Here is a 23282-nt window from a genome sequence, read left to right as displayed (position 1 = left end):
TTGATTCAAAGAAGACAGCAGGTTCAGCATGAGAACACTTTCATTTTTGGTTTTGCCGACAGGATCCAAGTATTCTGTGCATGGCTTTATGAGCAGCCGGGCTCAGAAATAGCACGAAGGGCTGTTTCTTCTGGCTCGGCTCGGCTTCTCATTACAGTTCATCATGCAGAGACTGTTATGGTGAACCTCGTCCGTTTCCAGATTTAACACCTGGACCAGGGATTCTTTGTGGAAAATGAGGGAGTAGGCAATAGGAGCATTAAAATTTACAGTCTGTGCATCAAGAGCATTTTATGAGCAGTACGCTGGTTGAGGGGAATGTGCAACCAATGTTTTGGGTTTAATACAAACGACATTTAAATAGAAAACAACGCAGGCCAAGAAGAAAAATGAAGCTGGTATCACATTCTTAAAATTTGTGCTCCTGATCTGAGGATTTTCTCTCAGGCTCTGCTCCAATCTGGCCAGCTTCTTCTTCTCCCAAACAAACAAAAGAGCACTGGCCATGCACACTGCTTCAAGAATTGGATCAAGTGCTTTATAATGTAGCCTTTAGTGAAGCAAGCACAATTTGGGGGATGAAGCAAGCTCTGCAGAACCTGTGCGGCTAAACTAAGAGACACCTTTTCAAGACTTCAGCAGTGTTTTACACATTAAGGCTGCAGACTGAATGTCAACCACTTGGAAATCAAACCCGCTGAGAATCTGATACACATAAAAGGCAATGATGGAGAAGCAGGCAGTGTTGGGTCAAATGAATATTCCTTTGCAAAGGCAACTGCACTGACATCTCATGCTCACATATCACCACCTACTCACCATCTTGGCTCATAAATCCTCAATTCTGACATTACAAGAAGCCTAGATTATAGGCAAATAGAGGGGGTCATTTTCACAACCAGGGAAAGAACACAGAAGGGAACGTTTTTGGGGGTAAAAACACAGCAATCTAGCAGGATTCCAATGTGTTTTCCATTAAATCTGTTTGGGTGGTCCGCCTCTCCATCTTAAACTCAACCAAGTAGAGGGATATGTCATTGTTATCCAAGAGCTCCTTGCACTTCTTTTGAAGAAGGCTCACACCTCATTTCGCCACACATTGTTTTCCTGCCTATGACAGCTAGCCTATCCATAACATGCCTTTATCTCTTGCGCTATCAAGGTTGCAATTTGGCATCATGCAGTTCAATCCTCAAGGATTTTCCTTCTCCTCCTCTTTCTCCTCATCTCTGCTATCCTGATCTCTTAGAAGGAGATATTTTTACAGTACCTGCAAATCAAATACCCCAAGATGAAGTTCATCTCGACTTAGCAGGAAAAGAGCTCAAAGCTTATTTTCCTTTTTCTGTTTTGATAGGTTGGCGTAATCTGCGCTCCAGGTTGCAGTCATCCGTCTGCGCTACTTTAAACATTGATGGGTTCCAGATGAAACACACCCAAATGGCAGACGAATCAGGCCGATAGCAGGTTCAGTGCGCTTAGAGAGCCAGACGGAGTTACATTCTAACATTATTATGAAGATTATTATTAATAATAATTCCATAAAGATGTGTTTTAAAATTAGCAAATTCTTCCAGCTGCGTTGACAAGGGCTGTTCTGTGCTTCTGGTGTCTGTTTCTGCCATTTTCCAGCAGCGTTGCCAAAAAGAGTTCAACCTTGTGCAAAAGGTTCCAAGGCCAAGCAGTTTCGAGATTTCCAGGACCAGCTTGACTATCATGGCCTCCTCCTTTTTTGCTTCTAGCCATGCTCCTTCTTACTACCCATTGCTGCTGCATCAGACAGAATAATGCCTGCTTTTTTCACACCTCCAGGTAAAAACAAACAAGTTTTCATAGGATGCTTTGAATCTCGAAGCACACACAATCTGACACCACAGGATTTGGGGACCAGAAAAGGGATGGAGATGTCTTATGTATTTATTCAAGGAGCAGCACAGACTTTTCAAGCTCAGACTAAATACCCTAAAGGCACCAGATCCCATCTGATCTTGGAAGCTAATAAATAAAAAAGGTTTATCCCATGAATATCCCAGAAAAATCATGTAATTATGTGAAATGATTTTACACGACAACCCGCCATTAAAGTGGCCACAAAGAAGCATTAACACGCATCTTTTTACTTTCGGGATTTCAGCAACAATGCATTTCCGATATCACTTTATTTGCGCAACTGCGTGTGATAATCATTCACGCAATTACTTGCCGTTTTCGCTTTATTTGCGGGATGCTTTAAATGCGCTTTAATCTCTCTTTAATGCTGAAATTAGCCCCAGTGTGATAAACTCCCTAGAGATGGCAAATGCAAAAACAGGACTGTCATCTGGCAATCCCCCAGCAGAGAACTGCCCTCTCTGAAACACTCTTGGCTAAAATAAGGTATGATCTCCCATACTTTCCTTTAGCCCTCTCCCCCGCATAGTTTGGGAGAATTACCATTCCCATTTGTAATACAGTGGGTCTTTGGTATCTGCTCAGGTTTGATTCCAGAAGCCCCTGTAAACACCAAAATCCATGGATGCTCAAGTCTCATTAAATACCATGCCATAGTAAAATGGTGTCCTTTGTATAAAATAGCAAAATCAAGGTTTGTTTTTTGAAGCTGACATCTTTTCTGAATATTTTCTAACCATGGATGATGGTTGAACCTGTGGATATGGAGGGACCACTGTACATCAGTGCATCATTCGCCCCTTTTCACTCGCTGCCCCTCACTCCTGGAACCTTCTTCCCCCACAAGCAAGAGCCATCACTTCTTTAACCAGCTTCAAAACAGAGTTGAAGACTATCCTGTTCAGAGAAGCGTTCCCAGGCATTGCATAATTGTCACTTGCTATTTGATGTTCCTTTGTTGCCTGTTTTATTGAATCATTTCCTGTACTGCTATGTCCTCCCTCCAGTCCTTCTCCCCTGATCCAGGCCTCGGAGGTAGAGAAGAACTGTTGGCCCTCATCCCCTTCCCCTTCTCCTTTTGTGTTGTGTCTTTTTAGATTGTAAGCCTTAGGGCAGGGAACCGTCCAATTAAAAAGATTGTATGTACAGCGCTGTGTAAATTTACAGCGCTTTATAAATAAAAGTTAATAATAATAATAATAATAATAATAATAATAATAATAATGCAATGCACATCTCTCCAATCCTCTAAACACCTATGAAAGAACAACCAGCTAAGGGCATCAAAATGATTTTATGAGCTAAGTCCCTTCCAATTTTACCACGAAGGGCTAGTACAGCCTGCACCAGATCTCACTGTAAATGGCTGGGTGCATTTCTTTGGCAAAAGGCCTCCCAAACCCGCCACAGTCTATCCAATTCATCCTGAAATAAGGTAGACTGATACCTCAATCCCAAACCAAATAGACAATGTATCATGGTATATTTCAAATGCAGTTTTAAAACTTCTGAGATAAACATTTTAAGGCACATATTTGCAGTTGTTACTATAAAATATTGCAATAACCAAACCTAATTTTTTTTCAGTTATAAAGAATTCCCTAACCGTTGCCTATCAGTTTTCACATACACACCCCACCAACTCAACTACCATAAACTACTGTAGTGAGTTACTTAAAAATGCACATTTTGCCTGAATTTGATTAATTGGCCAAGTTTTTTCTCCATGAAGTCCTCTGCCATTACAGCAAAGCAACCGAATGAAAATATGTACCTCAAAAGATAAATGGTTTGTGGGAAAGCTTATGCAGTATATCAAGAATTTTTAATAAGCATATTCCCCTCCATTTGGAAAGTGTGGCTTCAGAATACTATATACTTTTCAAAATATTTTTCTATTAAATACAGATTTGGTTGGGATTGGGGGCTCTCTTCCACGAAGGAGGAAAGGGACAAAAAATCTTTCCACTGACGCGCTGAAAGAAGAGACTCGACTAAAGGCGACTTTGGCAATCCCAGAGTGTGGCTGGCATATGGCGACATCCACTGAGCCTCCAAGCTGAACATAAAACCACAGTTCCACTCTGGATATACTAGATATACTTGTGTGTAAGTCTAGAAATTGTAGTCAAAAAATTGACCCAAAAAATCTGGGTCAATGTAAGTACAGCACCTTAACTGTTATCAAAAAAGGAATCATCATCCCCATCTCTGAATAGGGTGGTAAAAGGTGAGAACCTAGTCCACCCCAGGAGAGTCTACTAAAAGCACTGATCCCCTCTACATTATTGGTGCTCCTTTGAGGAGAAGCGCCAAAGGGCCATTGCTGCCGCCATTTTCCACCCAGGCATCTGAAAAAGCCAGAGGTCATGCCGCAGCAAAGAAAGTAGAGGGGGTCAATGCTTCTTTTAGGTTCTCCCAGATTCACAGTGGTTCCCTAACTTTGGTCTTCCAGAAGTTTTGGACTTTAACTCCCAGAAGCCCCAGCCAGCTTGACCAACTGTCAGGAATTCTGGGAGCTGAAGTCCAAAACATCTGGAGAGGCAAAGTTTGGGAATCACTGTCCCAGAAAGACTAAGCTCTTCCCTGTTGCCACTCTACTCAGAGAAGGAGATGGTTCCTTTTTTGATAAGTGTTAATACTGTACCTTAACTTTTACCAAAAAAGTAACCATGCCCTTCTCTGAGTAGAGCAACAAAAGGTTTTTCTGAATGCCTGGGTAGGAAAATCATGGTAGCCCCTAGGTTCTACCCTTGACTTATCCACAGGTCCTTATCAAAATCCAGAATGTTGGCCCCAAAACCTGCCCTTGACTTATACAAGAGGTCAACGTATATATGAGTATATACAGTCAATGCCTGGCTGACCTATATTCAATACAATTCAAGAACTTGGGAATGTTACATTTTTGGACCAAACTCCCAGAAAGCTGGCTGAGCGAACTGTAGAAGTTAGACTCTAAAAAAATAATCCTTTTGAGAATCCAGTTACAAGAGTAATTCACAACAATTATTCAAAGCTCAGGAAGCTCAACCCTCTATTCCTACTATATTCCAGCAACATCAGGGCTGCAAGCGGTTCTCAAGAGGCCTTAAAGAAGGGAATGCCAACTGCCAGTTGCCTCAAGAAGCTCTCCAGAATTAGCTGCCAGGTCTCTTCTGGAAGCTGGCACTCCTATCTTATTCCCAAACACAGCATGCACACAACTTCATAAGTCAAGTGAGAATGGCGGAGGTGGGAGCCAACGTACTATATACTCAGATTCAGACACCACATCAAACATGGCTTGCCCATACTGTAATTTAGAATTCAAACCATACTCTGACCTTACAAACACTCAAGAGGAAGAAGCTGTGGCTCACAGCTACTATTCTTCCTTTAATGCCCACCTTTTTACCGTTCACCTTCCTAAATTCATTTCCATCCTCATGGTTAGCAGTTTCTGAAAGTAGAGAAGTGGTTCTGCTAGATTCTAGCTATCAGATAGCCAGTCAAATCCCATTAGCAAAAAACATGGCTGGCAAACCCACTTCAAGTCATGGTCTCGGATTCTGGTTTGCTGGACAATAATAAAGAATTGTTTATTCATCAAGAAATCATGTCAAGCTAGAATGAGGCCCCCTTAATTGTGGATTTGAGGCTCATGCAAGCTGAACTAGTGACTTCCCTCTTTCCATGGGATATGAAAGAACCCTTGATAACTTGTATTCCTCCTTCCAAAATTCAGGAACACAGAATACAGTGAACAGAGGGATAAGAAATAAATGCAATATACCAATATTGAGCATAATGAAGAGCTCTGAGCTCTTGAAATGGACTCCCTTAACACTTAGATTGCCGTGATGCTTTACCAGGAAATGGCTGCTTTTAGTGATCTCAGATCATTCCTATCTCTTGACTCTCTGAGAACAACGCAGGAACCCCTGTAAACCTGAACCTACCTTCTGAATTGACCTTTGCCTTAGCAGAAATCAGCTCTCTTTCAAGATCCATCCCAAGCAGGTTCAAAACCATGGACTTTAGCCATTTGGGATATGAAAAGATGGCCAACATTCAATCACACAGTGACCACATATTTGCCTATAAGAAGCAAACAGGTAGAAAGACACAAGAGCAACTATATCTAGTACAGTGAAGAGGAAATAACTGAAGCTGTATCTCAGTCTTACGTTCTTCCTTCAGTGGAGTGCTCTCTCTAATGTGTTCTCTCTATATGTGTATTTACAGCTGCAAAAATTTCTCAAGCTCTGTGCATTTCAACATGAGCAAGATCCAGCCTTTGAAATGATGTACATGGAAAACAAATATGAAATGTGCTTATCCTGCTTAGGAACAGCAGCCAACCCAGCCAGATACATTCCCTGTGTTGAGTTGATCAGAAACAGAGACCCGATCTGTGGCTATCCTGAATGCTTGCACAACATCTGTGCTTCGAGATGTGGCTAGTATTACTACTAAATTGTATTATTTCAGTCTCTTTCTCCATCAGGAATGTGTGTTACACCTGGATATGTTCCCTACTAACAGGCTAATGTGAATTCAGAGTGACACCTTGAGCTGAAAACAGCGCTTGGGATGCTTCATACAGGGGAAACATAGAGAACATTACAACTTTAATTGGTCCTCAAGGAAATTGTCTTAAAATAGAAGCTTTAAAAAATCTGCCTGGAAGTAAGAGAAAACAAATCAGCTTCCAACATCTGCAGAACTGTAAGGCTGGAATCCGATCATTTGGGGCAGCTGAACATCCTTTGCATGTAATTTCCACCAGTGCTGGACTCACAAAGTAAACCTGTTGCACAGTCACTGATTTCGGACACTTTACGCTGAAGCAAATGGGAAAGCGATACCCCAGGTTTCCCAGACTGGTGAAATCTTTGATCTAGACTCCAGCTGTGAAAATGCTAAACCTATGGGGCAAACATAACAGCAACAGACACAGTTGGCCACAAATTTCCTCCCAGTAAAGTCAAAATGAACTTCCAATCTGATTACTGTGGGAGTGATAGATATGTCAAGATGTCAAAGCAATTGTGGGAGGCAACAACCACATTACACCACTAATTAATAGAGGATTGATGGAAAAGATCCTCTGTAAGCTTGCACTCTATATAACACTTGGCAAGAACGCACTGAGTGATATATATACTGGGTGGGAATTTTAATCTATACATGTTATATGTTGTTGTTGTTGTGTGTCTTCAAGTCCTTTCTGACTTATGGTAATCCTAAAGCAAAATCATCATCGGGTTATCTTGGCAGAATTTGTTCAAGGGAGGATGCCTTTGCCTTCCTCTGAGGCTGAGAGAGTGTGCCTTGACTGAGTAATGCATAATCTGATCTCCAAGTGTCCTAGTCCAACACTCAAACCATTACACCACACTGGTTCTCTATTTTTTGCCTCCAAGAACAAAGTTTCTTCATTCATTTGATTTACGTCCCCCTTTTCTCCCAAATGGGAACCAAGTTTATTTTATTATTTATTTACCTGCCAGCAGTTTAAAATAGTTTAAAACAGGGTAAGGGGTTATCAAAACAGCCTTGAAGGAGCCTCATACAGCCTATGCTTGATACTTTTCCTACCTCAGTATAAAATCAGTGTGTGAATGGCACAAAATGGAAGCTCCTAGGGGACATATACTCACAACGGATGCCGTATATCATGAGAGGATCTAGCTGCTTCTTCCCGTGCTTTCCCTGCCCTGAAAGGTTGGAGATGGCCTGGATTTCCCGATGAAAGAGATAATCCAGCAATGTCAATGCCATTTTCTCAGCGGTCCGGCAGTTGGTGCTGATGTGGAGCATGTCTGCTGGTGTGATGGGACAACGCACCCGCATCTCAGGGTTGTTCTCATCTCCGAGCCACGTCCCAGTGGGATAGTCCTCTGAAACGCACAGAATAGGTATTCTATATATCACATGTGGAGATAAGCAGAGATTTCCAATGTTTAGAGTAACTTGCCAAAAAAGAAGTGGTTATCCCCTTAGTCATAAAATGCAAGGGATGAGTCACAACAGTTGTGGGAATGAGACAGTTGATTCAGCAAATGCTGGGAATAACTTGGAAAGTGCATCACATAAGCAGTGGAGGGTAGCAATTTATTTGATTAATTACTTACCAAGTTTATTAAGGTAATTCTCTCAACGAGAACCACAGCTCCAGAACGGAAATGGATTTCCGCTCTCTTTCAGACTCTCACCATATGAGAGTCTGTGTTGTTTCCTAAACATGTCATTTGCCAAACTGGTGGACCCAGTGCTGAAAATGACTCACCACCTCTCATCCCCCAAGTGCATCTTCCCACTAAGGCCTGAGGTCACCATAAGGAGCAAGATGGGCACTTTGGCCTGTTACAGACTGCCAAAATAAAGCTGCTTCGGGTCTCTTTGGAGGTATGCTGTTTAAATGATGCATGCATCCTAAGAATCCGGAAGCTGCACCAAAGCCGCACTCCAGTGCTTAGGAATGGAGTGTGGCTTTGGCGCGACCTCCGGACTCTTAGGACCCATGCATCATTTAAATAGCATACCTCCAAACAGACCCAAAGCAGCTTTATTTTGGCAGTCTGTAACAGGCCTTTATTACACTGGTATTTAATGCTCTCAACAGGCCAAATATTGCAAAACAGTTTATAGTATCATAAACAAGGGAAGAGCATTAACTCTTTTAAGCCAAAATCCTATTAGTGACCTCCAGTTAGAGCATACTCTTTGAGTCAATTATTGATCGGTGAGAGAATAGGTAAATTCCCTTGATTCAAGCTCCAAAGAAGACAGTTTGAATTTACCACCAATTTCCAGGGGCTCCTTGCTTAGGGTGGTCTTTATTTAGGGAAGGATCCTCCTCTTGGGCAACTTGGTAGGGCTCCCTGCAAGATGGGAGCTCCTAGATCCGTGGTGGCGAACCTATGGCACACATGCCCTCTCTGGCACGTGAAGCCATCTCTGAGGGCATGCGGAGACAGCTGAAGGCACAGAAGGGCAGGGGAAGAGGAGGAACAGGTGTGTGCCTTTAACTGTCCCCAGGTAAGTCCTGCTCCCCCTGGCACTGGGTTAAATCTGATGCAGGAACACCACTGAGTTGGGCACTCGGTCTCTAAAAGGTTCCCTGTCACTGAAGAAGGGTCCTACACTTTTCTTCCTATTTGTCTATCTGTCTAGGAATTTATATATAGAAAAGCACTCAACAATTTAACTGCCCTAAAAATATGCTGAACAAAAGGAAACATACAAGTTTTGACTAGACTCAGAGTATGTAATCTGGATGCTAGTAATTCACATAGTTCAAAATAAGAAATCAGAGGTAACCGGCTCCAGTTACCAGATTTTTGCTCGCTCACTCTCTCTCTCTCTCTCTCTCTCTCTCTACACACACACACACACACACACACACACACACACACACACACACTTCTCTTTGTGAACTAAATACAGGTGGGAAGACCATTCCACCACAGAACACCTGAGAATGGCAATTCATAGTAAATTTTCTCCATAATTCTGGGTTGGGCCAGTCTTTACTCCTCCCAGACACAGCTCTCTTTTTGCTCCCTTCATCATTTTACTGGACTACACTTTTGGCCACAGCCACTGGCTGGAGGATCCTAGTTCCATAAAGTGACTTTTTCAAGCTTTGCTACAGGATTGGCTTTAAAAAACGATTAGGAAAGTGAATGGTGGTGGTGGGGGAGAAAGAAAGGGCAGCAGCAGCAATGGGAATAAGAGATCCCACTGACAGATATTGTTCACAACTGCTAAATAGTCTGTGAAAATACCAGTTGCCTACAGAGCCAAATACCTAGCAAGGGCTATGGCTTTCATACCCTGTTAGTAGACCTCCAAGAAACATCTGGTTCGAACTGTGCTCTTCTCCTGAAACAGATGCAAGTCACTAATTCATACACACACACACACAGGTTTTCATTTGGAGGCCCTAAGCCATGCAGAGTTCAAATAGGGAGCCTTCTCTAAACTGAATGCATTTCCATGACCCCAGAAAACGCACGATCTCCGTTTCCTGCCATTGGCCCACAGTAAATGGCCCATGTTCCATTAGATAAGATGCCAAGAAGAAAAGCAATAAAAGTTGAGCCCCAGAGGCAGCTCCAGTGCTCAGGATCACTTGTCAAACACCTCATCAAAGGCGCACTGACGTAACCATCAGAGGATGCAGGCTTAACTTAGGTGAACTACGATAACATGAAATGTTAAATTGAAAAGAGCTTTTGAAGCTATCCATGAGATTTTTTTACAGAAATTGCTTTCGGGAAGGAGAAACGTGTCTTTCTCCGTATGAACTTTCATAGCCAGCATAGGGAGAGTGCTGGGCTCGACTTCCCATTTGTCTAGGAACTATGTGATAAAAATCATGTTGGTTTCCTGCATCTGACAACGAGAACAGCATTAACCTAACTTGTAGTGTTGCCGCAATGTTTTGTTTAGCCAACCAGCCAAAGAAAAAGCACACCTGAAATATTACTGATGCCTATGAGGAAGAGTTAATCCTGCTACCTGTTCCAAATACCCCTCTAAGAGTGACTCCAGTTGCTGATGTCACAGACTGGGAAGGGTCCACCTAAGCTACTGGTTCACCATTGTCCGTCTTTCCCCAAAGCCTCTCTTCCAAGAATAAGAATTATCATTACCTCTAGCCCAATAAAGGTGTCCGCTAAGCAGTCTTCTGTAAAATAATACACTTCTTGGGAGTTCAAAGATAAGAAATGAACCATGCCATCGGGTTCTGTTATCTTGTTGAGTGCCTTCAAGTTGTTTCTGGCTTACAGAAGTAACCCAATCTTGGTGTTTTCTTGGCAAGGTTTGTTCAGAGGGGGTTTGCCTTTGCCTTCCTCTGAGGCTGGAAGAGTGTGACTTGCCCAGGGTCACCCGTTGGGTTTCCATGGTTGAGAGGGGACTCGAAGCCTGGTCTCCTAGAGTCCTAGTCCCGCACTCAAATCACTAGCTATGCTGGCTCCTTATATCTATTTATCCCTCCCCAAAAGAAAAAAAATATCCATGAATTCTGCAACTTTATCAAATGCAGTCACCCCACCACTATTCCATACCACCCACCCACCCATGAATCTTGCACACTGAAATTCAGACATTTTACTTTTGACCCTTGCCACATCGCACCTCGAGAAAAGTCACAGTTACTCCACAACTTACAAGCCAAAGGCCACCTGCCTTTGTGATCCTTTGTGGAGTGTGTCTGTGACGGTAGGAGAGGGACAGGCGCATTAGACAAACAATTGTTACTGTGGAAATGGAAGAGAAACAGAATCTAATCTTTGGATAGACAGAAATCTCATTTGACAAGAAACACTTCAATAAAGCCCAGAGATAAATCGGGCATGCCATCACTTCATCCGCTTCTCTGATTCATGGATGTGTGTGTTTTCTCTCTTCCTAGGGAGACAACTGACCCTTGGCTTCTACTTGCTTAATACCAGTGGGAAACATTCCCTTAATGTGCCTGACATATGAGCACTAGCTAGGAGTCGAGAAGCAAACTCCCAGTGCCCCTTTCTCGCTAGGTGCCATCAATCAATCCTTTAAAACAAAGGGAAAGCCAATGAAACACCTGCCCGGGTAAATATTTTGAGAATTAACTGGTTCCCCTCATCAGAACCATTTCATTTATTTGACAAACTAAAGCTGGGCACAAGTTCGGAACTTAAGCCATGAGGCAGCCTGGGTAGCTGCACCGAAAAAGGCAGAATACGGACATAATCTTAAATAAATAAACCGCTTAAAATATAATTCCTCCTCCCACTGGAGCAGTTAAGGAGTATCTTGGCAAACGTCGGCACGGATCTTTCTAGAAAGGTAAAAGACACCATCATCGGTTCACTTAGGTTTTCCCACTAGAAAAACTGAAAACATTGACAACTATTGAACAGGACAGATTGGGGAAGAATGGCTCAACTCCAACCAGCAAGATCTTGATCTGAAGGTTTTAATGGGCATTATTGGTGCCGATTCTCAATCAAGGTTATTAATCTGACTCTGAACTTGCCCTGCCAGACACCGAGAGAATCCTCTATCCATTCCTATTAAGACTTTTCAGTTTTCATGGAAAGGTCCAGAATCATGTTTAGAAACTCCCATGTGGAATCTTCTTCTGAAGAAATGGAGATTGGAACAGCTATCAAGTCTGTCATTACATAATCAAACACCCTTTCTTCTTTAACTTACCTCTTCAATATTGGGATACAATTTTCTGTTAGAACCTAAGGACAAGTTTGAATATCTGGGTAAGCCACACTCTCTCAGCCTCAGGGGAAGGCAATGTCAAACCACCTCTGAGCAAATCTTGCCAAGAAAACCCCATGATAGGTTTGCCCTAGGGGTGCATAAGTCAGAAATGACTTGAAGGCACACAGCAACAACAACAAAAATCCCTAGTTCCATTATGTTTCACTCTGGAAACAATTCAGAGCCCGCAGAACTGAAAACTAAATTCTGTTATATTTTCTCTCCACTTGGCCCCTTTTCAAATGGCGCTGGGGATGGAAATGTGGCATTGTTCACTTTAAGCACATCCATTTCACGTTCCGTGCCATCTTCCTTTGAGATATGAAAGTCCTTTCCGTTTGGTTTTTTTTAAAAAAATCTGCTTAGACTTTTGTTTTCCCCCAAAACTACTTTTAAACAAGCATAACAGAACTAACAAAAAGAGACTTTCCTTTGGGACCCTTATGTGGCATAAACAGGATAGGTCATGCTGGGTTTTATCCCTCATCTGCAAGGGAACAAGAAGTCCATTTACTGTCAGTAGAACAGATTCATGATGGACTCCAGCCTTTTCAAGAGCATCAAGTTTAGCATTAGGGTTTCATGAAATGGTACACTGCAGCCAAAAACGTTTTAGTGGATGTAAAAAAAGAAACAGAAAGACAGAGAGAGAAATGTGCATTCTCTCACCAAAGGGGGTATCATAATTGTTTCCAAAGCACAAAGAAAGATGACACTGACGAAAAAAGCACAGTCTGAAACATCCAAATTATTTTTTATATATATAAAAATATTGAAAACAGAATGCTTTTGGCTCTTCTCTCCCTTGAAACTTGGGATTGTAAGTCTGCTTAATAAGAATATATCTGGCATTGCAACATAGATGAGCTTGGTTATTGAGCAGAGCTCCAAACTCGCCCCAGATTTAAGGTAGCCATTTCTAGGGACTGCCAGCAGTACTGCTATGGTATTCCTGGTATTTACTAGTAGAGAAGTAAGCTAATCTAATTCAGCCACATTTGGTTTAAAAAGAAAAAGAAATAAATCTTAACAAATACTTACATTTACAAAGGAAGAAACGTAGGATCTCTTTACAGTCAAGGCATCATAGCCAGGGTTATGATAATGGGCATGCACACTTCCTTGAGAAGATAAGGACTCTATGGCTGACCAAGCCAAGGTTTGCTAAACCCCAACAAAGAGATACACCAGAAATGGCTGGGAGTCCAGTACTTTATCGTCTACCCATCTCTAAACTCAAAATACTATCTATAATATGAAAGCAATGGCCCTTAAGTAGATCCTAATTTCTGAAATTGTTGTTGTGTGCCTTCAAGTTGTTTCTGATTCACGGAGACCCCAAGGCAAACTTATCATGGGGTGTTCTTGGCAAGATTTGTTCAGAGGGGTTGGTTTTTGTCTTCCTCTGAAGCCGAGAGGGTATGACTTGCCTATGGTCACCCAGTGAGTTTGCAAGACTGAGTGAGAATCCGAACCCAGGGTCACAGAGCAACGGCCAAACCACTACACCATTCTCGCTCATTTCCAAAGTACTATGAGAAAATTATTTCCAGATCATATGCCAAGTTAAGCATGGCATACGCCGCCATCCTCATTGTAATGAAGAGCACCTCATGCAGCAGAGGATATCAGGCCACTTACTGACCTTATGTCCCATCAAGAGGTGAGAGGACACTGAGTACTGCAAAACCCATACTCCTATTGTGCGTTGTGTGCCTTCAAGTCATTTTCGACTTATGGCAACCCTAAGGCAAGCCTATCATGGGGTTTCCTTGGCAACATCTGTTCAGAGGAGGTTTGCCATTGCCTTCCCCTGAGGCTGAGAGAGTGTGATGGATGACCATTGCCCAAAGTCATCCAACCGGTTTCATGGCTGAGTGAGGAATCGAACCTTACTCTCCAGAGTTGTAGTCCAGCACTTTAGTCCTAACTTCAACAGACACATTGAATCAATGGAACACACATTAAGTGTTGGCTTACCAAGTTCCCATTGTTTCAATGAGTCTTACATCAGTTGGGCAGAGAGTGGATAGACATGGTCAGAAAGGCCAGGCCTGTAACTGGACTCAGAAAAACCCTCCATGGGTCCGGTTCCAACCCTCTAAAGGAGTCTCATCAACTGAGATTGCTGCCTATTCATTATGAGCTTGCAGGTCAGCCAGGGGTTGCAGTTTGGAACACAGTCTAGGAACTTTTTTCCACTAGTTTTCTCCCACTGATGTCATCCATCTAACTGGAAGCCAGGAAGACATAAACACTACCCAAGGAACCTAATTTGTAAGCTATTAGCATCGCAACAAGGGATTTGTTCGATGGGAAGGATGATCAAAACACCTCTGAACGGGGAGGATACAGGTAGGTGCTCCAAGAGCAGACAGACTATTCAGACAAATACAGACACCTGCCAAAAAAAAGACCCAAACTCTCAACGGAGAATCAACATAAGCAAAATATATCCAAGCTTTTTTTCCCTGATAAATAAGCAAGCGTCTTTACACTTCATAAAGTTGTGAGTTATCTTCCCATGTTGTCTCCTTCCCATGCTTGGCGCGCCAGGATATAGAAACGCTTATGTGGAAGATAACCACACAAAAGCATAGCGTGTGAAAGTCGTTCTGACTCACTAGCCGTTGCTAAGTGCTTAGAGCACTTGATGTTCCCTATCTCCGTTTCTGAAGATCGCTATCAGTGACCATCTTGGAAAGATAGCACAGGGGTTGTTATTAACTACCCTCAAGTTGACTCTGACTTATGGTGATCCTGTGAATGAGAGACCTCCAAGTTATCCTATCATCAATAGCCCAGCTCAGGTTTTGCAAACTCAAGGTGACCATAGCTTGCCTGATGCAGTCTATCCATCTGGAATGTGGTCTTCCTCTCTTCCTACTGCCTTCGAACTTACCAAGCATATCATCTTATGATATGGCCAAAGTACAACAGCCTCAGTTTATTCATCTTGGCTTCTAGGGAGAGTTCAGACTTGAGATCATGGTTGAACCACCCCGTTTATTTCTAGATCCATTATTATATGGATACTAGATGCATAATTGTCTTGATTAGTGCAGTCAATGATTTATAGGTGTTAGGAACATAAAAACAGTGCTGCAGCTCCTAAATCTGCCTCGTGCAGTAGCTAACCCCATGCCTTGTGGAAATAGGGCACAAAAGCAGTGGCAGCCTTCCCCCATTTTAACTCTTCAGTAACTGACAATCTGAGATGAAAGGAACCATGCTTAACCATAAACTTGGTGGTAGAATTCAAAGGCCTACCCATATTAGTCTGTAAAATCAGTATGCAAAGGGATCTTGTAGCGCCTTTGAGACCAACTGAAAGAAAGAAGTTGGTAGCATGAGCCTTTTGTAGACTTGAGTCTACATCTGAGGAAGCAGTCTCAAGTCTTTGAAAGCTCATGTTACCAACTTCTTTCTTTCAGTTAGTCTCAATGGTGCTACAAGATCCCTTGGCACAGCCATCTGCTATCTGGTATTGATTTAGAAGATGGCTGCTGAACTGCTATTTATGTACAGTGGACCCTTGGTATCTAGTGGGGTTTGGTTCCAGGACACACACACACGGCGTGGATACCAAAATCCGTGGTTGCTGAGGTCCTATCAAATACAATGGCATAGTAAAATGGTATCCCTTACATGAAATGGTAAAATCAAGGTTTGCTTTTTGCCATTTATATTTTTCAGTTTTTCAAGCCATGAATGGTGGAATTCGTGGATAAAGAGGGCTGACTGTATATGTCCAAGAATTCTTGTAAACTGGGATCTGTTTGTCCCCCCCCCCCCGTATTCTGTTTATGTTCTTTTAATAGCAATAGCAAGTATATTTCTACACCCCTTATCAGTGATTTAACACTCCCTAAGCAGTTTACAATGTGTAAGCTAATTGCCCCCAACAAGCTGGGTACTCATTTTAGCGACCTACGCAAGGATGCAAGGCTGAGTCAACCCTGGAACCTTGCTTGGGATCCAACTCACAACCTTGTGGCTGTGAGTGGCTGCAGTACTGGAATTTAACCACTGTACCACCAGGACTCCTTTATGATTGATCTGTGATTGTAATAAAATTGATTACCCATTTGGTGCTGCTTTAAATATGCATTTTATACAGTGTTTCTCGGGCTATCTGATGGGGGGACTAGCAATTACTATTTTTCCAGTGTCTTGGGGACGGGTACCATATTTCTACACATCAGTCACAGGTGTTTTTTTTCTCTCCTGGAAACTCCCCACGGACTTACAGCCACCATTTTGAGTAGCACTGGTGTAATGTACCGTGTCAATTCCTAATCTGCACAAGGCTACCAAGATGCCATCACAATCACCCAAGCAAAGTGCTAAGTGTGAAAGAATTAACTCTGAAGTCTCATTCCTTCATTAACTTGCCTGGATGTTCATCGTGAAGAAGGCACGCACAGCCCCTTCCGTGATTTCCAACCAAGCGCCTTTTCCAAGTTCTACTGTAACACTGGCTGCTCATCTCTTTGACGTATTATCTTTGGCCAAGACAAATGAATTGCTAGTGACTTAATTGTTTTTTCCCCCTTCCATTACAGGAGATTTATGAAACTGACAAACTCTTCAAAAATGATCAAGAAAACAAATCCAAGGAAAATGATCTCAACCTCTGGATACTGGGAACAAAAATTATTTTGGCAAAACAATATCACCCAAAGGGGTTCTAAAACATATGGAATAAGTTACCACCAAAAGTCCACTGGAAGGAACGCCACGGCACTCTTGGGACAACGGGATTCATTTGCAGTACACATATCAAGGATACATAGGCTAAGAGTCAGAAAAACTACAAGTGCCCGGAGATCCATTCATGATCTTCATCTTCAATGTTCTCCTGGGCCCTATTAAAAAACCTCACACGATAGAAAATGAAATAGAGAAGAGTGGGGCAGGGAGGAACCGAGGCAAAAGATTTCTGATGAGACAAATTAAGTGTCTAGTAAAATAAATCTCATTTAAAAAAAAACAATTAGCTGTTGTTTTCCCCAATGTACCATTTTACTAAATCATCATCTATAAGGAGATTTGTACGAAGATAAGTGCTGTGTTCTCTCTTTCTTTCTTGGTGGCCAATAACTGCATCCAAAGAAATGGAAGCGTGGGTTAAGCAATGCTCAGATAACCAAGTTCTCAACTGTTGCTCGGCTGTGGTGGGCTTCCGTTTGGCAAAAGCTATTTACCTCGCTCAAAAATACAGAGAGAGGTTCCCTGATGGCTGAAACATCAGCCTTATTATTCATTTGTGCAACACTTGATGATATGGGGAACTATGTTCTTGTCGCCTACTCCTCTATTGGATGCTCCTATGTATTTTTTAAAACAACTCAGCTACATCTGAATTCTTTTTAATTCAACTATGTTTTAATAAGATAATTTGTTGAACTGTGGTTTAATATTACATCTTTTTATCTTCTCAGGTGTACCTTTTTAGGTTAAATTGTTGTGAGCTGTCCTGAATCCCAGCTTTGGGAGAAGGATAGGTTATAAATCAAATTAATGCATGCAATATTCAAGAGAAAGGGCTCCATGATTGGAGGTTAAAAGGAAGAAAAGCCAAAGTAGTCCCCATGAGTGCCAGGTGAGATGTAAGGCATCAAACCCCAAACTGCAAAGAGCACATAAACTCAGAGATCAGTTTTCTACCTCCTCCTTCAAGAGCAATTTCCCCAGTTCCACAAACAGCTTCCTCGGGTATCTTTTCCTTTCAGAAATTAAGGTTTAAATCCAAGTAGAGATGAACTGCTGAATCAACCAAGTAAAGTACAGTGTGCTCTTGGTATCCACTGGAGTTTAGTTCCAGAACCTGCTGTTGATACCAAAATCCGTGGATGTTCCAAATTTCATTATAAATAATGGCACAGTATATATAATATAATGACCTCAATCCCACAGTCCAAGAGAGAGGGGTGAAAAACCATGTCTGTTTCGCTCTCATTCACTTTTCTGCTACAAAATTTGATTTTTCTGCAAATCGCACCAAGACCCTTCAAACCTTCTCCCAGTTTTTAGCTGCCTGAACTCTTACTCAATGTTCCCATGGACAGTGCTGAGCACTTAAAAATCCAACAAGAGAGGAAAGGATGTCATAGTTCCACAAACCTCTTTGCTGTCTTTGTGGGAGGGAAACAAAACGTGAAAGCTGCCATGGCTGAGACAGAAAGATTTTCTCCCTTTGCTAACAATTGCTTTTTTCAAGTACTGTAAAATCCCATGCAGATGGACTGTTCAATTGCACAAGTCTACTTTCATGCACACATGCTTACACAATTGTCAGCTCTGTCATTTGTGTGTCTGGAACCAATCTGGAAGTCCAATGCTATTGACTTAATGAGCTGAACAATGGTGACCAAGGATAGTCCCACAAAGGCTAATAACTTTCCTTACTTCATTAAAGTTTTCTCTGACCGCTTCTGAAAAAATTTAGACTGATCTGCATTTGCTTATTTTTATGACTCTAACTGCCAACTAAAAAAATGAAAACTGCAAAGCTCACAGCAGTTTCTCCAATTTCTAAAATACAAAAAGAAGGTACTGGCAGATACTTATACAGATCTGAAGGGGGTTTTATTAGAAATAAAGAGCCACCCAGAGTGTTTCTGTTTAGGAAATCTATCTAACTAAGCCTTCATTGTAACTGGAAATGATTTGCCCATTCCAGGCCATGATAATATCCCAAAAACCATATAACCTTACCTAGATGCCAGTTTTTCTGGAAGACCATAAGGGACAAGAGATAGATGATGACGGATCAAGTTCCCAATTCTCACTCCCCAAATTTGACTTGCAGAAAGTATCACAAGGACAGTTGCTGTTTTCTCCATCACCACACACTTCAGAAAGCTGGATGTGACCAACTACAAGTCTCTCCAATATGAAATCTCAAGTATGGCTGTATTGTGGATTTTGGATATTATTGTACTCTGCTGTATAGCCAATGCAGCTACCCCAAGATATGTAAGCAGGAGGAATGTTATTTTATGGGTGGAAAAGGTAGCGTTTTATGTTTAAAGGGCATTTTTAGATGCCATTTTCTCAACAAAGCCATCGTCTCATCAATCGGAAGGGTGTGAAGTTTCTGAAGGAATGAGAAGAAAGTCTCATATGCTATCATTTAACACGTGGGACTTTGTCTCCACTCATTCTTCCACTGCGAATACGTGCTTCCCTGTTTTTGTTTTCTGTTCCTGGAGTTTCTGAAAACAAGGAACAATAGCAGAAAACTAATGGACAACAGAAACAGTAAAGCAGCAGGCTATTTATTAAAGCCAATAAATGACTAACCGCAGTGCTTCACTTTCTAAACTCTATAATAAGTAGCTGAAACACAGCACTTGCAAAAAAACACAAAGCCTTCCTTAGCTCTGCTCCTGTCTTCTTGGGCTCTTGAATTGTTCTTTCACAAATTCCAATTCTGTTAGTCTGCTATGCATGAACATGCCTGAAAGGGCTTGTTCATGTGTTTTAATTCATGTATATATTTCTGTACAGTCCTTACTGAATGACCTGTCTGGATTCCAGTCATCCATGTAAACCAACTTGTGGCTAAAAGGAGTATATTGAGGACGCACGGATAAACATGATCCTTAGACCAGTCCCATGAGTCTACAATTTCCCTTTCCAAATTTCTGCAAGACATGCATATATCCATAGCCATATATCCCCATGCTCCGTCTTGAACTTTTGATTTCTCTGGAGTATAGAAAAATGTTATCTCCTTGCAAAAAAAGTCTGCATGTTTATTCTGTTCTGATCCCACCAAAACCTCTGAGAAGCCCAGCCTCTATCTACACTGATAAATGTTGGCATGACAAAACACCCTGCTAAAATATTTGACAGGTTGTGCATAGCTTGCAAGAATCATTTTTCTAAAAAAACAAACATTTACACTAAAATAAAAAAGTGTTTATATAAGCAAAGAATGAGCAAATTTCCAAAGCGCAGCAAAAGCAAATGGGAGCCCCACACACATGGAAGCAGTTGAATGATATGTCAATCTAGGAAAAGTGTCCTTTGCAAGGGGGGAAAAAGTGGCACTGGAAGAACACTTAATGGTGAATTTGAAAAATATTCTAACCGTTACCACCATCACTTTCTTGAAAGCACTTCAGAGGATGTAGATATTTCATTGCTTGGTTTTCCGCCATGGAAACGCAAGCGCAGGTACCGGTTTCTCGAACTATGATCTTCCAGTTTGGCCTCAATATGCCCAAGCAATGACCTCTCCCCTGTTATCCCACTCTTTAAAAATCCTGAGCAGTTTCCAAAAAAAACACCTCTTAACCGTCGTGTCAGAAGGGCTGCAAAGAAGCTTTCTTGGTGGCAACCCCAAAGCTACAGAAACCCTTTGCAAAAACCCAAAGGGCTTTTTGCGATGCTTGGAAGACCTTTCATCCTTTTTGTTATAGTTGGGCTTAAGCTGGTATTGATGTTCCAGCTCTACTGCATTTCAGGATAATCCACTGAAGCTAACGGATTATATCTTGGACGTTTTGTATATGAAGCTAACTGCTGCAGGAGTTCAGAGGAGGAGAGATTCAAACAGGACTCGATCGTCCTATCTAGAAAGCTAATTAAAAAGAGGAATCCCTTTTACAGTGAGCCGACTTGTCTGAATGTTAAGATCATATTGTGAGCTCCTTACCTTCTGAGCCGAAGTGAAAGTAAGTAAAAGCTGGCACCTTGTTGGCAGAACTCTCTTTATGGAGAAGGTTTCCTGAGAAGGTCCACCAAAGCTTCAACACTTTCCAGAAGCAAGCACTGTAAGTGTCACTGTCCAAATATCAGGACTCATATTTTGCCCAAAGGTAGAATAATGTGCTTTAGTTTTTCGAAAACACTTATGTTTTCCTAGGTTGCAACCAAAAACCTACCTACTTGGAAGTAACACCCGCTGAAGTCAACAGAATTTACTTCTGGGTAGAGAGAGAACTGCAGACTATTTTTGGCTTCTGGTGAGCCTTTTAAGGAAAACTGTGTCCAAAAGATCCCTCGATGCAGCAGGATATAAATGTATTAAATAAATGAAATTGAAATGAATTAGTAAAGGAAGCGATGGCTACAAATGGAAACATACGGAAATTATTTAATGTGATTTTGAGGGATTGAGCTGTGCCATGCTGCAGGAAATCCTGTAGTCAAAACAATGGGAGCTGGAGGCTGACTGGGCAGGTCTACAAACATTAATATACTGACATCATCTCACAGGTTTCAAAGAGGTGAAGAAAGTGACCTACTTATCTGTAAAATACCATGCTCACCCCTGTGCGCAAGCATCGCACATAATTGAGAAGGCTTTCCATTTCAGTTGACCCAGAGCTCCCTCTACAGTATCAAAGGGCACTAATAAAATCTTTTTTTCTAAGAAAGAAAGAAAGAAAGAAAGAAAGAAAGAAAGAAAAGGAGAGGAGAGGGTTCATACTGACAAATATTATTAACTATATTAAGACATATTATTCTCATCTATTTCCAGCTCAGTTAAGCCTTGGTCTGCCTCTTAATAGCTGCAGATTCAGGGGATTGTAGTCCAAAAAAGGTAACATTTCCAAATTCCAAATTTACTTTGGCTTCCTTCTTTATGCTACATCTTTGTTTTTACCCGTGTAGCAACAAAACATTTTATGACAAATTCAGGGCTTTATGACACCACCATTTTGACTCAATGTCTTCTCCGCTGCAGACCTGCAAACTGCATCTTTCAACTCCCGTAACATTTAAAAGTCAGCATGGTAAGGTGGTTCGAGCAGAACAGGGTTCGAATCCTCTTCAGCCATTTAAACCCAGCTGGGTGAACCTGAGTAAGTTACACTCTCTCAGGCTCAGAGGAAGGCAAAGGCAAACCCCCTCTGAACAAATCTTGCCAAGAAAATGCAGTGATAGGTTCACCTTGTGTATGTGTTGTTTGCTTTTAAGTCTGACTTACAGCAAGCCTAAGGTGAACCTATCACAGGATTTCCTTGGCAGGTTTCTTCAGAGGGCGTTTGCCATGACCATCCTCTGAGGCTGAGAGAGTGTGACTTGCCCAGGGTCACCCAGTACTTTTTCATGGCCGAGCAAAGATTTAAATCCTGTTTTCCAGAGTTATAGTCCAATGCCCAAACCATTACGCCACATTGGCTCTCTATAAGTTGGAAACTACTTGAAGGCACACAACAACAATGAAAATGTGAAAGCAACTTGTGACACAGTATGGAAGCCAATGCAGGACAATGCAGACATCCACACAATTATTATTGTTATTGTTATTGACTTATTTCCCGCCTTTCTCCCAATACAGGGGCTCCAAGGGGCTCTCCTGCTTCTGTTTCTTCGATTGCTGTTCTCCGCAGTCCAAGGAGCCTTGAAAAGCTTCTGCTGGACCGTTTCCTTTCTGAATAATGGCTCCAGCCATTCTTCCTTCAGAGATCTGTTGTGACAGGCACTATAAAGCACAGTGCAAATGTTTAAAAGCGTTAAAACTGCAGGCGGTAATTTGATGTGGAGCGGCTATATTTTCCAATCCTTCTCCCTAGCTGAGTAAAGTCACCTCTCCTCTTCTAAAGCAGGAAGCCGAAGGCTGGGACCAAGGAGATGGCCAAGGGGCAATTCGTATTACTAATCTCCATCCTCCAAGCTTTCATAAATCTCAAAGAACGTTTTACTGGATGGCTCTCCCCAAGGCACTTTTCGCCAGCCTTTATGTATGCAATAATCCTATTTAAAGGCCAACATCTGTCTGCGTGAAAACCCGTTGCCAAAGAATCGCGTTGAAAAGGTCAAAAAGCGACAACCTCTTCTTTCTCCGTCAGAAACTGCTTCACTTAAATAAACAGTTGAGAGGATTACTCAAAATTATTGCCTTTTCTGATATATACTGGTGGGAGAAAGGTTTTAAATGTTGCCGGCTGGTTAGAAAATTTGACCACAACACACAAACATAGTTCAGTTCTCACTGGCAGCGGGAAACCCCATTCACATCTGAACTTTTGCAAAGAACTTTGAAGGTGGAAGGCATAGACACGAACGGCACAAACACAGAATCAATGCTGATGAATATTAATCCCTGCTTAGGCTTTTTTGAAAAGGGCTCCAAAACTGGAATGAAAATGAGTGTTGCTTCTACAGTTAACACTTTC

The 23282-nt window shown here is 41.9% G+C and overlaps 1 protein-coding gene across 5 annotated transcripts in view; it reads right to left on the bottom strand.

Moving 5' to 3' along the window:
* The window catches only part of LOC149305798 (protein BANP-like), a 177127-nt gene that overhangs the window by 106128 nt on the left and 47717 nt on the right, over positions 1 to 23282 (bottom strand). For all 5 annotated transcript variants that reach the window (XR_016271701.1, XM_089476711.1, XM_089476709.1 and 2 more), the window contains one exon: positions 7536 to 7775. Coding sequence is in view for 4 of the 5 variants with exons in the window: in XM_089476711.1 (XP_089332837.1) it covers positions 7536 to 7775 (240 nt within the window). In the remaining variant the exon portion in view is untranslated. The remainder of the gene's footprint in view (positions 1 to 7535; positions 7776 to 23282) is intronic.

Source organism: Sceloporus occidentalis, unplaced genomic scaffold (genome assembly GCF_023333645.1).
Source record: "Sceloporus occidentalis isolate IW3139 unplaced genomic scaffold, rSceOcc1.0.p SCAF_10, whole genome shotgun sequence".
NCBI classification, from domain to species: domain Eukaryota; kingdom Metazoa; phylum Chordata; class Lepidosauria; order Squamata; family Phrynosomatidae; genus Sceloporus; species Sceloporus occidentalis.
The sequence above is the reverse complement of the archived record's forward strand: the minus strand, read 5'-3'. Positions and strand labels throughout refer to the sequence as shown.